Source organism: Pygoscelis adeliae, unplaced genomic scaffold (genome assembly GCF_000699105.1).
Source record: "Pygoscelis adeliae isolate BGI_AS28 unplaced genomic scaffold, ASM69910v1 Scaffold38, whole genome shotgun sequence".
NCBI classification, from domain to species: Eukaryota; Metazoa; Chordata; class Aves; order Sphenisciformes; family Spheniscidae; genus Pygoscelis; species Pygoscelis adeliae.
Window position 1 is genome coordinate 7,609,554 of NW_008825614.1, and position 13,330 is coordinate 7,622,883.

General features: G+C 39.2%; 1 protein-coding gene across 1 annotated transcript in view; it reads left to right on the plus strand.

Moving 5' to 3' along the window:
• The window catches only part of EPS8 (epidermal growth factor receptor pathway substrate 8), a 142,828-nt gene that overhangs the window by 93,279 nt on the left and 36,219 nt on the right, over positions 1–13,330 (plus strand). Inside the window, exons 5-10 of the mRNA XM_009332850.1 lie at positions 4,209–4,276; positions 6,268–6,429; positions 6,632–6,781; positions 9,097–9,179; positions 11,230–11,366; positions 13,196–13,269. Coding sequence (XP_009331125.1) covers positions 4,209–4,276; positions 6,268–6,429; positions 6,632–6,781; positions 9,097–9,179; positions 11,230–11,366; positions 13,196–13,269 — 674 coding nt within the window. The remainder of the gene's footprint in view (positions 1–4,208; positions 4,277–6,267; positions 6,430–6,631; positions 6,782–9,096; positions 9,180–11,229; positions 11,367–13,195; positions 13,270–13,330) is intronic.

A 13,330-nucleotide genomic window follows, 5' to 3' on the forward strand; every position in this document is an offset into this window, starting at 1 on the left:
CCCGCCCCCCGGCCCTGCGCGCCCTGCCTGCGCGACCTGCCGCGCTAACTGCTGCACCACGCCCTTCTGACGCGCCATGCCCTGTTTGCCCGTCCTGTTCGCCGCGCTCCGGGTCACTCGCGCTCCCTGGGGGCTGCTCTTCTACGTGGGGAGGTTTGGCCGCCGCCCCTCTTGTCCCCGCCCACGCTGAGTCCGAGCTGCCGCTCGTCAGGGGCTCCCTCCTCCGGCTCTTGGTGGGGGGCTGGGGCACCCTCTCACCCCCTGCGCCTTTGCTTTTTGCGGGTTTTGCCGCGGTTTTGCCGCTTCAGGAAGGGTCCCCCGGCGCGATCCTCCGCTTCGGAGCCCTTCGCCTCGGTGGCTTCAATGGGCAACTCTGTAGAAAAAGAAGAAAAATAAGGAGCTGTATATGGATGAAAAAGACTGAGAGAGTCATGTGCTCTGATATATTTGACTTGGAAGTGGAAACGTGGAAGTGCTGTAGGAAGAAGCAGCAGACTCTTGTGTCATCTGGGTAGAGAAGGATGCAGAACAGGTTTGCAGGCTTATATCAATTTTGCTAGAAGTTCAAGGCAGTGGAGCACATCAGCAGAAGGGGGTGCAAAATGGTTTGTGTTCTCTTTTCTGAGGGTAAGGTGAGAACTTGTGGAGGTGTGATGGTAGAATCTGGGACATGAGCCAGGCACCAGGAGAAAGCAGAGGCCGAGATTTAGTTTTGAGCTCCTGGCAAAAACCATGGGAAAGGGAATGCATTCTACATGTCAGTCTTTCCCCCCCCCCCCCCCTTCTTTTTTTTGTGTTATGTTCGTATTGTCATGAGAGGACTTCATTCATTCTTCCTTCAGTGCAATTTATGCCAGACAGCCAAGAAAACTATTTATCAGGGAGCCTGGGTTATTAGCAGCTGGGTTGACCCTGTATGGGAAAGGAGATCCACTTTCTAACTATTGAATTGTAAAAAGCTTGAAAAACAAAGGTTGAGGAAAGACCCTTCTGGAAGCAACAGAAGAATTTTGCCTGATGCTAGGGTACTTATTAGAAGAAGTATTTTGAAGGGTGAATAATTTCAAGATGGAGCAGTTACCCATTGTATATACCTCCAGCTCCTCTACAGCCATGTTGACAACATTCACAGCTGCTATAGGCCACTTCTTAGCTCCTCCAAAACCACATAAAAATTGCAGCACTGAGCAGTAATTAAGAGCCTGTGAGGTACCCTCTCTTTTTTTTGGTTTGGTCTGTAACTGCAACAAGACTTGGAAGTCTCCCCAGTTTAGTTTGCATGCTTTACTGCAGAGTTTAGTTGCATCACTTTCTTGGACTCCCAGAAAAGGGAGTCTCCAAGTCTGCGTAAGTGACATACATTACATGGTGTTTTTGGTAGAAGGGCCTATAGGACAACAAAAAACGGTGGTTGATGCCCCATGCCTGTCAGTGCTTAAGAGGCATTTGGACAATGCCCTTAATAACATGCTTTAACTTTTGGTCAGCGCTGAAGTGGTCAGGCAGTTCGACTGCCTTCCAACTGAAATATTCTGCTCTGTTCTATTCTATTCTGTTCTATTCTATTCTAAATGATAACTCAGATCTCTAGCAGGTTTTAATAATCATTCTACCTGCATTAAAGAAATAAATAGGTAAATAGGAATTGTTGCTGAACTCAGTATGGACCGTCAGTTGTTGTGGTGACCATACTTTTTGTTTATTAACACAAACACAGATTGACTTCTGCTAATTGGAAATTTTATTTAAGTTCTTGTTACTTCTGTTGTAATTAAGAATGCAGAACTTGAGGGGCTCTCCTTGGCTCTCAAGTGTAGGCAACCACAGATTTTATTAGCATTCAGAAAGCTCTCTCTCTTATATAAACAGTATTGTTCTCACCATGACATAGTGTGTTGAAAACCTTGCCATTATGTCTATTGTGAGTGTTAGGGCTGCTCTGTGGAATAGGATGTGTTAATCAGTGCTATGAATGGTTTTGGATATCCTGTCTTAACACAGGGCAAAATTTCTGTGAATCAGAGCAAGGAATCTCTTGTGAAAGTTACTCTCTTCTTAATTCCTTTGGAACCTTTACATATTCTTTGTTTATTTAAAATGACTCTGTTATTATTTGCAGGAGTTATAAACCTTACAGTGGATGTAAAATTTCCTATCCTGGTTTAATTTGATATTGTTAAAAAATAATACTTTTGTTCACCTAAAAAAAGATAATGACAGTCAAAGCTGAATATTTCATACATCATTAATTGAAACAAGTGACTTTTTTAAAAGCATCTATTCTTTCTTACTGGACAGCATTTAACTATGATTTACAGCCCATAACAGAAGACTGTTAACTGATCCCCCTGGAGATGCGAATAATTCTATGGGGTTAAATTAAATACTATTTTTTAATTCCCTTGTTTTGTTAGGAACAGATGGACTTTACTTCTTCAGATCATCATCCAAACAAAAAAAGAAAGGTAGCAAATCAGACAGTACTGCTTTACTGACTGTTTTGTTGGGGTGTGCATGTGTGTGTATCTATTGTGGTTAAAAAGAAAATAAACCAAAAAAAAAAACAACTTTAAGTAGCATGCTGCAAAAGCAGAAATAGTAGTTACAGTTGGAATCAACGCAGATCCTCTGCCCTGGCATTTCAGAATTGTGGACAATTAAACTAAGACATCTATTTTAAAATATTCACACACCTAGTTAAAAATTCTGATAATCCATGGGGTTCTTGAATTTGGCTGATAGCACTGCACACTTCTCTTGCTAAAGCAAACTGAGTAGTAGCAGGATGGTTCTGTTGCATGATCGGTGTTTGTCATCATGGGAGGGGGACTTCAAGCCAGCGAGGGATTTCAGAAACTGTATTGTCTTTCATGAAAGTCACTGAGAACTGGAGAGATAAATGGGCGTGATTATAAAAGGTGACAAATACTTCTACAAGTGACATCTGAAAATGAGGGCACTGCTGTATCTGTCAGCACCTGAAATTCCTCTCTGAAGGAACCCTGATCACTGAAAAGCCTTTTACAGCGTGGCTTTTATGGTGTCCTCACTGCAGATCTCTCCATGTCACAGATCATGTGCTTGGTAGTAGTCAGCATTTTTTTATTTTGCAAAAAGTAACTTATCTTTCCTGTCAACAGAATCACACACTTTTATTCCTCCCCCCGCCAAGTACTCAGAGTATGATGAAATTGATAGATTTTGTATGTACATCAGGTACTTTCCTTCTGAACAAAATTAAACTGCCTGTTTTACTTGAAGATCAGAAATCAAGTTATTCAATGAAATGGAGAGAAAAGAGTTGCCTACTTGCAGAGTTTCCTTGGACCTTTCTGGGCCAAGTCTCCTAGTGACTTCCTTCCTTAGGCAAAGCTCCTGGTGTTCCAGATTGGGCCCTTCAGAAGTTATGGCGAAAAAAGAGAAAAATCCTCCAAACGTTGCGTTCAAATTTTTTCCACTAAAGTTGAAAAGTTTTCTTCAGTATTCATCTGAATTCATTATTTTGTGGTGTGGGTGTGTGTCGTGTCTTTGTCTTGCATTTTCCCTTCCCTCCTCTCCTGGTTTGATATTAATCTATTGTATGGAGTAAAAGTGAAGTTTCTGATTTTGCAGCATTGTGCTTTGTTCAGCTGAAAAATATTTCTGTTTAGAGATATTTGGTGTGGGGTTTTTTATTTCGACCCCTTTCCATGCATATTTCTACATTAGTAATTCATCAAATTGAATACTTTAGGAAGAAATGAAGGATGAGTCAGGTCTGGTTTGTGTGGCTTTGTTGTTTTGCAGATTTAACATGTATATCAGAAAATACTTATGCTTTCAAGTGCATTCATACAAATTCAGTAAGCCTGATGCTGGTTAACGTATTGCTACCAAAGTGACAAGCCAGTGATTTTAATAATCAGGCTTCCCAATGAAGCGTTTTCAGTCAGAACACTGCTCCCCTCCGGTGTCCTGACTCACTGTGATGAGATAACTGGCTTTTGTTTGCACCCGCTGGCTCTCTCTCAACGTCGTTGATGTAAGTATGATCCTTGTGCTGGACTATGTGGAGGTGAAGGTTTTTTCTGTCAAAATACAGAAATTATCAGCAGCTCATCTTCTGATTTCATATATACAACTAGTCTTAAGTGTCTCTGAGAAGTATTCAAAACAGCATGATAAGAAGTTGAATGAATAATTATTCTTTCTTTTCCTCCTATCTCTAGAACAAAGGAAGAATTATGCACGAGACAGTGCCAGCAGCATATCCGAAACTTCGCAGTATCACGTAGAGGTGAGACGAAGAGCAATATACCAATTGTAGCTTTCAGTTACATGCAGTTATTTTTGCCTACATCATTTTTGAGGATACATATGCTTGAAGGCATATACGTCTTCCAAAATATCCTGCCAGCCCGAGGTCACGTCAGAATAGATTACACTGAAATGTCTCAAATTCTATAGCTTTGCCATAATGAGCTGAAATTTTGATGTAGAAGAATGTAAGCAAAGTTGTGTGTAGTTTGGCAAATGGACAGGACTTCTCAATGGGGTATCAATTCAACGTGTTATGCTGCCCTGTCTCTGAACCTGCCTTGTTGCAAGGATGAGGCAGAGCTGAAAAACCCTGTGCTGTTGGTGAGGCACACTGGATGATATTTAAAATGAATACTTTGATCAGTTATAACCAGCAGAGGTGACAGAATATTCAGAAAGAGCTGAGCATTAACCCCTAAAAGCCCCAGTTATTCTACTATGTAGTAGTTTAACAAACATATTCTGCCTGCACAGATTCTTCCCCGGTGTGAAGTGCAAAGTATGTTACTTCCCAACTTAAGCTGCTTTGCAGAATTACTGTATGCTGCTGTCGTATTTTATCCAGGAGTAGATCTATTTAAAATATTCAGCAAAGTAAGCCTGGGTGCCCATATGTAGCCTGTTAAGCACTTTTGGATGCAATGCCTCATGCTGTAGTCTTACTTTGGCACAAACTTTCTCCCACTGCCATCAGACCACTATCATGGGTTAAGCCAAGTCTTGCAAATACCATAGATTCTCAGCTCCTTTTTGCTGGGTTTTAAACTAGCTGTAAATTGTGAGATCATATGCAGAAGAATCTTAATTTCAAGTGCTTCTATCCTATGATCAGCTTGCAGATGAATACTTGTGTTGCTTCTGATGGTCTGTCTGTATTTTTCTTTGGTGTCTTCATAACAGCTTTGGTACTGTACTGGCATAAAAATTAGTACTTGTATTTGGAGTCTAAGCATTCCTGTGTGAGCAGTCAGTAGAGAGTTTGTTTTGCTTCTTTTAAGTACTTTGATTATATGCAGCTTGTATCTACTCTCTTGTCTGTCATAACTAAGTGCTGTTATCCTGTAACAGAAGAAAGCACACTTAATTCTTCTTCTTTTTTTCTTTTTTTAAGTTACCTAGAAGATAGATATGCAAGCATATATTAAAATTGGTTCAACCTGAATGAGTGCAACCAGGTCTTCAATAAGAATGTGAAACTGGATTTATGCCTGGATAAAATGAAATAATTTTATGGGTTGTCTTGCATGGTTGGCATGTTGAAGGAAAAATTGTCAAAACCATAATGACAGGGAAACTAGCTGAGGTGGTGTCTGTGAGGTAGTGTTTAATTTCCAGACCATTAATCGAATCTGAAGAATATTCCAAGTTGATGGTAAGCAAAAGTAGTTAGTATACTACACTTCTACTGTGATCCGCATAAAAGAAGCGACTAGCCTGTCCATAAGGTAGCCCAGTCAGATGCAAGCCCATCATGGTTGCCATCAGCGTGCTAGCTGGCAGCTCTGGAAGAGCTGCCACCTGACACTCCTGGTCAGGGTGGTGGTGGAGGTATGTTGGCAGGGTGTTTCTGGGAAGCTTCTGCTTCTGCTGATGCTTCCTGGATTCAGCTTGCCAAGAGAGACAGGTTTTCACTCCTCAAGAAAGCTAATTAAATACTCAGGGTTTAATTCTAGCTGTGATACCTGAAAGATGTCAGAATACGCCTTCAAGTCTAACCACTGACTTTAGTGAGGAAATGACAGAGGATGACAAACAGTGAGTTACAAAAATCCGTTGACTTAAAATGACATTATGGACTAAACAACCTCTCGTATGGCTTATTGGTGGGATCTGTCATATACAAAGGCACTTTTATTCATGAATAATTTGTATTGCTATTTCTTGGCAATTTGAATACTGACACTGCCTAGGAATAGGGAAAATTTCTTTTTTTTTTTTTTTTTTTTTAATGTACGTCCCATTCACTAGCACTTGACCACCTTTGTTCTGGACCGAAAAGAGGCAATGATTACAGTAGATGATGGAATAAGGAAGCTGAAATTGCTGGATGCCAAAGGCAAAGTGTGGACTCAAGATATGATTCTTCAAGTGGATGACAAAGCTGTCAGTTTGGTGGACTTGGAATCAAAGGTAAGATCTGTGAGTGGCAGTCTCATTTTCAGAGAGAGAAAGAAAAAGAGAACAGGCAGAAAAATGATGTATGTGAGATTTGGTATTTTAATTAGCTTATTATCACTTTCCCTTTTTAACTCGTGCAGCTTTTCTGAGATCAGGACACTGTATAGTAAGGTGGTGTTTTGTGTTTGATTTTTTTTTTCCCCTCTTCCGGCAGAATGAACTGGAGAATTTTCCTTTAAGCACAATTCAGCATTGCCAAGCTGTGATGAATGCATGCAATTACAATTCAATTCTTGCATTAATATGTAAAGAACCAACCCAAAACAAGCCCGATTTGCATCTTTTCCAATGTGATGAGATTAAGGTAAGGTAGTAATGGGCATCTGCGATGATTTATTTGAATAGGGGAAATTTTATGAACTGGCATGTTCAGTGGATAAAATCAAATGGGCTGATTCATAGAAAATAATTCTGTTCTTTTAGTCTTATAAATATGCTTTAAGTTTAATGCATTTATGGTATCAACACTACTTATAGAATGTTAGTAAATATAGCATAGTATGTCTTGCAAGAGAGTAGTCCTGTATGTCAACTGAATCTTTAGTGGATGTGCAAATATGTCGTTACTGTAAATTTTGATTCTTGGGCTCTGTAGCTGTTCATTTAGGTTTGCAAATGAGTAAAACTCTAGAATATGTATATCGTTTACATTCACACTTCTGAAGAAAGTGGTATAAAATAGTTATTTCAAATTTATCTTATAATCTGCAAAGAACTAATCTGAGCCCTGAGTCGTATTTAGTCTTTCCTCTTTTTCTGCTTTTTTTGTCACTGAACAATTAAACCTTCTCTACATTCCCACCTCTCTGCATCTCTGCTCTGCTGGAGACATAATGAAAAGGAAATTACTTGCAGGAGGGGCAAAACAAGGAAAGAGATTGTTCATCTCTGATTAAAATATTTCCTTCAAGCATAAATAAATTTTTAATGTATTCTGCAATACTTCTGTATTTCCAGGGTTATAAATTTTAATTTCTGTTAGTTACTCTATATAATTGGTATTTCTTTGAATTCCAATTGATAATTTCATGGGGATTTTTTAATTCCTTTGTAGTAGTTCATATCATTGTCTTAAAACAACAGATTGCTAATCATATTGTGCAACCGTTTTGAAATTGGTATAGTGAGAGTGGTGTGAAGATGACTGGCTAACTGTGTGATTAGTTGCACAGAACTTGCTGTTTCAATGGAAACTGGGATCCTGTGAGAAGTTCAGGTGGCATTATGTTAAATAATGCAGAGATCCTTGTTGAAGTCTAGAGGTCTGAGCTTGGACCCAGCTTCCCGAAGTGTAGAGCTGGTCTTTTTTCTTCAGACTTTCATCTTTTGTTGTTCCTCTGTGTACAAATAAAAATGCACAGCGCCTAAGGATGACTTGGAAGTCCAGGATCTCCCTTTTCTTCTGAGGTATTGTTTGAGTCTGTGACCATACCCTAGCTTTTGTTCCTTACCCAGGAGAGTTGGCTGGTTTTGAAAGGTTAGGTCTTTCTCCCTTGGCTTTTTCCTGCTTTGATTAGAAGTTACCATGAACCTCAGGAGCCTCTGCAACAAAAAATTAGTCAAAATCAATAATATTTGGGGCATTCAGTATTTTCTAAACAATTGTTAAGTAATAAATATCAAGAGTATGATTAATGGAATTCTTCTGGGTTTAAGTTCCTCAAATCCCCCAAAGTTTTTTCTATGAATTCTTTAATCTTAATGTATCCCTTGCACATATTCTGTAGTGCAATTCATTACAGCTGAGAATTCCTTTAATCCCCTTGGATCCTAAATTCAACAAAGTCTTCTGGTCCCAGCAGAAGTTACATATTCCTCCCAAGAAGTTCCATACTTCTCTGTTATGAAGGTACTAAGAAAGGTGTGGACCTTGTAAAGTGAGCCAGACACTGACAGATTTGGGCTTTGACAACCTGTGTAGGAAGTTAATTTGTCAGCTGAAGACGTGTAACAGAGCATTCTAAATCCTATGAGAAGCATGACCTATTTAATGCAAGATCTATTAGAATAGTGCCTTAGACATGCATCAAAATTTCACTTGTGGGCCACTGGTGGAGGCAGACTGCAGTTATGAAGGGGCAGGAACCTACAGATTAGGAAGTGTTCTGAAAAAATCATCTTTTATTAAATCAAAGAGAAATTGGAGGCTATCGTTATTTCTTAAAGGAAACTGTATCGCTACAAGTTACTTTCCTAATCCTTTATGCTGCTACTATCTATAGTAGTTTTGCTGCTACTATCTATAGTAGATTTTTTTTTATAGTATGTCTTTCCCCTAACGTGCTTGAGAAAAACAAAAATGACGAACGTGGAGGGGGAAAAAATAGCTTATTCAATAACGATTGACTTGAGATAATTAGTGCTGTTCAGACAAATTTGGTATCTAGATGACATACTCATCTGATGATAATGCTTGAGATTGGAACAGTGACAAAAATACTGACTCCCAGACAACAGCATTGTGTGTTTCTTTGTTCTGTTTATGTGTAAAATAATTTATCCCAGAACTTTTAAATAAATGGGATTTGATAAGGGATTCTGGAATCTGAAGATGCCCTAAAAAAAAGTGCATGAGGAGATATAGCTGATAACTGATGGTTTCTGCTTCTGTCTCTTTAGGCTAGCTTTATTCATGAAGATATTGAAAGTGCAATCAGCGACAGCAAGAGTGGGAAACAAAAGAAGAGGCTTGAAACACTGAGGTAAAAACCTAACTTCTTGGCAGTATATAGATTTACCAAATAGCGTTACAGCATTCAGAAGCTCTCCAAGTCTGCCTGCTGTTTTTTACTCTTTATTGCTAGTTGATAATATACTTCCAAAACCACATGTAGAGGCGTTGCTTTAATAATTGTCTCAGGCTCTCTCAATTTATGGCGTCACTCTTAATGTTTCCCAATTCCACCTTAGTGACGGGAACAGCTGACATCAATACCACTTGCCAGAGAATAGCATTGCATGTCTCAGTTCTGCATATGGGTCAAGTAGTTCAGAATTCAAACTGAAAACATAAATGCCCCATAACTCCAAGTGAATAAGATTATGATAAAAGGTTTTGGGATCTAAAGATGTTAAATAAAACAGCAACTGAAGATTGAATAATCTTCCTGCCTGCCTGCTTAGCGATGCTGAAGACTCCTTGTTTCCCTGGTAGTGAAAGCTTCTCTGCCAGTTGGAAAATGTGGGGGAAAAGAGTCTGTTGGGTTCAGAGAAGATTAATACAGAAATGAGAGGTAGCCAACAGAGGCATAGAAACAAGGGCACAAATATATTAGACACTGGATGGTAATGGTGGTAGTTGGTTGAAAAGTTAGTACGTAACTGTGTCCTGATAGTATCTCTCAATAACACTTAGTTTTGTGGTCCAGATAGAGAAGTCTCTGCTGGGCAAAAATCACTAAGTAAAAAGGTCACCATTATATGAATGAGTTTATAACAGTCTTAGCTACCTGTTAAATTCTGATGCACAGCTCTTGAAGTTTTCCTAGAGTGATGGACACTCCTGTAAAAAACAAAACAAAAACTGAACTGTGTCTAACTTTATCTGCGGGTTTAAAATTAAATAAGTAGACTTTACTGTTTGTGGGACTGTAACAAACAGGTATAAGCATAAAGAGGCAATCCGGAAGGACTCAAACACATTGGATGTGCTGGGAAACTACCAAGATTTAATTGGGAAAAGAATGGAGGTCAGTACATCTGGTGGGAAAAATAATCCAAGATATCAGTCTCTGAGGGCTATGAGGCCAAGAGGTCATGAGTGTGTGACAGCTTAGTGCCGGTTACTCGTTGTCGTATCATATACATGCTGGTATCAGGTCATGGGGAGAGACCCTTCTGCCTGACATTGCGTTATCGAGTTGCTGCAAGATTATTGACAAGTAGAAGTGTGGGACATGTGGAGAACAGCGCCCAGGAGACTGGAGGAAGGAAAGGTGAAGGAAACATTTTTTTCTTCAGTGTTCAAAGACCAAATAACACTTGACATTTTGTGTTGCTGTTGAATGCCACAAATGAGATGGGATTATAAACAGACGAATTCAAGGTGAAGATCTTGCTTTTAAACAGCGGAGTGGGGAAGTGATGGGATGTGTGCATGACAGGAGTTGTTGGGATTTTTTGTCTGTTGGTATCAAGTTGCAGAATGACTTCAAAGACCTCTTTCCTTATGGTATTTAAAACTAGTTTAAGAACTGGAAAATTGCAGGTGGGAACATTGATACATTTATATCAAGACAGGTCACTGGTATAAAAAGGAAAATCAGCCTGTAAATTTAATTGGTTTGTTGGTAGGGTTTTAAGAAACAGGTTGTTGGCACCTGTCAAATTTGGGCAATAGATACTCAATTGTGATGACTGAAAGGTAACTTCTAATGAAGACTTTCACATAAAATGGAAGTCCAGCCATTGAACTGCATGTGGCGGTAAAAATGCCACCTACTAAACCCAAGGCACTGGATTTACCTGCGTAAACTGGCAGGTCTCTAGACATCATGTTCTGTGGTACTGCTTGGGGATTTCCCATGTGGCCAGGTGACAAAGGTTTGCTAACCACATCATGGAGTGGGTTTCCTACTATGTTTAACATATTTACACATCATGGTCTTGAGTACTGCTTACTTGGCAAGTCCATAGTATGTTCAATAGTAGAAGAGGTCCTTGTAAAGCCTCCTCGTCTTCTCTGATTAAGCACTAGAAAATAGAACGTTTTTCCTTCAAGTGTCACTTCTGGACTTTCTTCTCTTCCTCTAGGATGATATCCAAAGCTGACAGCGTCATCCCTCCGCCACCGCAGGCGCCTGCCCCTGTGCCGCCAGGGACCATCACCCAAGTGGACGTGAGAAGCCGCGTGGCGGCGTGGTCCGCATGGGCTGCAGAGCAGGGGGAGTGTGAGTATTTCTGGGAGGCCGCTGCTGCAGCAAGTGCGGTGACAACCAGTTGTTCTGGGCAGTAGGTTTTTATGATCCTCGGTAATAACAAAAATAATTTGGAAAGACCACTTTCATAAAGATTACAGTAATTGAATCCAGATATGGAAATGGTTGTACGAGGTCACCCCTCTGTCCTCGCTGAGAGCAGACAGGATTATTCTCCCAGTCTAGCTTGAAATGCCCCAAGCCACTGTTGCCTGATCTGGGGAATAAGACCTGACTGTCATAATCTGACTTGTCATTTACTTGTACTTAACTGTTTTCCTGAATTTCTGTTCAGAGCTTCATTTACTTGTGTTTATCTGGATGGGGGTGTGGGCTACTGATTTTAACCTGGGCTTTTTTGTGAACGTAATAACATTCACAGTAGTCAGTACTGTCAGAAATCTAGTAATTTAATGATGCTCTCTTTAGTAACAGGGAGAGCATAGGTCAGATATTTTGGACAATTAAAAAATATAATCACGGATGAAAAGCTGACTGGAGATCAGCATTATTTCTTTATTTTGTATTTATCATTATATTGGCCTGTATGGCTAAACCAGTTTTTGGGGGGTTTTTTGTTTGTTTTGTTTTTTTAAAGCCTGAACTGAGGAATGCTGTAGCATTTCTGATGGGTTTGGGGTTTTTTGTTTGTTTGTTTTTTAAAATCTCTAATGGAAACATTCTATTTTGATCAGATTTTGTTGAAAAAAAATTATTTAGAAACAGTAAAGCTCCTTCTTTAAAACAGGCTGTATTAAGGGAATAATCTTGGTTAAGGTGAGGCCTTTTTTGGTTTGGGTTTGTTTTTTTTTTTAATAATAGATACTAAAATTTTAGAATTAGAAGTCATTAACCATGGAGTCTTTATCATTTTTGGTTTATTAAACTGTATCATTCAACAAAGTACACAACTATGCAAAGAAAACAACTAAAAATATTGAGAGAAACCTGTAATGTTAATGTTTTTGTCTACTAATCTACAGTATTACATCTATCTTGAGTAAAGGCTAGTTCGTTCTTCTGTTTGACTTCTCACTTCAGAAAAGTTTCATTAGTTTGTCAAGTGGTCTGTCTTGCCAGACCACTTGTGGATCTGAATTCCTGCAGTTCCTTTTATTCCATTCACATGGATCTTTTCTAAAATGTATTTACTAAAATACCACCTGTTAACAAAAGCAATACAGTATTTAGTGCGACTTAAAAATGTAAAGCTTCTAATTTATCAAAATGTTAACACTTTTTGTTTTCAAATAAAAGTCACTGACTCTGTCCATCGTTATTTGAAATACCTGTTTTATCACGTCATTATCTCCCATTTCTGTGTTGCCAGACTTGGTCACTCTGCCCAAATTCCTACATCCCTTTTTGCTTATTACCTTTTACATCAAAATTGTTTTGAAGTCATGGCTACACTCTTCCTTCTTGCTCACTTCTGCTGGAGCAGCTTGTAGCATATTTTGCAAAATGGGATGATTTCTCATTATGTTGTATTTATAATCGACCACTTTCTGCTTTAATTTTTTTAATTAGACCCTGGTACCACACTGCTGTGGTTAACTTCATTTATGCAGCTAAGCTGACTGAAAGCATACACCTAAGCTTTTTTTTTTTTTGGTAAGACTTGGCAGGATCAGGCATTAGGGTGCAAGATTTTCAGGTTGTGTGGGGTTCTTGCAAAATGAATGGTACAAACATTGCCCATGTTTTTCTTACAGCATTATGATTTCAAGCATAAGCTGTATCGGAAGTGTTGGTTACTAATTTTGCGTATATGGATGTCTCTCTTCTTCCCTTTTCTGTAGTTGAAAAACATAGACAATACCATGATCATGAAGAAACAGCAGAGATGATAGCAGCCAGGATTGACAGAGATGTTGTAAGTCAGAAACTACAAGTGATATTGCTTAACGTCTGTGAAATTTTGCAGCTCTACTTCA